Raw genomic sequence first — 219 nt, forward strand, 5'->3', positions numbered from 1 at the left:
TGAAACTCCCAGGGAATTCTCTACATCTATCCTAGGGAATCTGTTGCACTTGCTAAATTCAATTTTGTGTTGGTTTGTATTACCCTTGGTATCTTCAAGAGCAGACTACAATCTACTTTAGCTGTAGAGGCACAAGAGAACTGAAATGCCATCTTGTTCAGCTTCATATTCAGCCATTATTTTGCTAACCTCAGTCATCTTGGCAGTGAAAATCAGTGG

At 39.7% G+C, this 219-nt stretch overlaps 1 protein-coding gene across 1 annotated transcript in view; it reads right to left on the reverse strand.

The window, feature by feature from the left end:
• Positions 1-167, reverse strand: part of LOC119594296 (fructose-2,6-bisphosphatase TIGAR-like) — a 1,968-nt gene extending 1,801 nt beyond the window's left edge. Inside the window, exon 1 of the mRNA XM_037943357.1 lies at positions 84-167. Within this exon, the coding sequence (XP_037799285.1) occupies positions 84-167 (84 nt within the window). The remainder of the gene's footprint in view (positions 1-83) is intronic.
• Positions 168-219: the final 52 nt, after the last annotated feature.

Source organism: Penaeus monodon, chromosome 33, assembly GCF_015228065.2.
Source record: "Penaeus monodon isolate SGIC_2016 chromosome 33, NSTDA_Pmon_1, whole genome shotgun sequence".
Classification (NCBI taxonomy): domain Eukaryota; kingdom Metazoa; phylum Arthropoda; class Malacostraca; order Decapoda; family Penaeidae; genus Penaeus; species Penaeus monodon.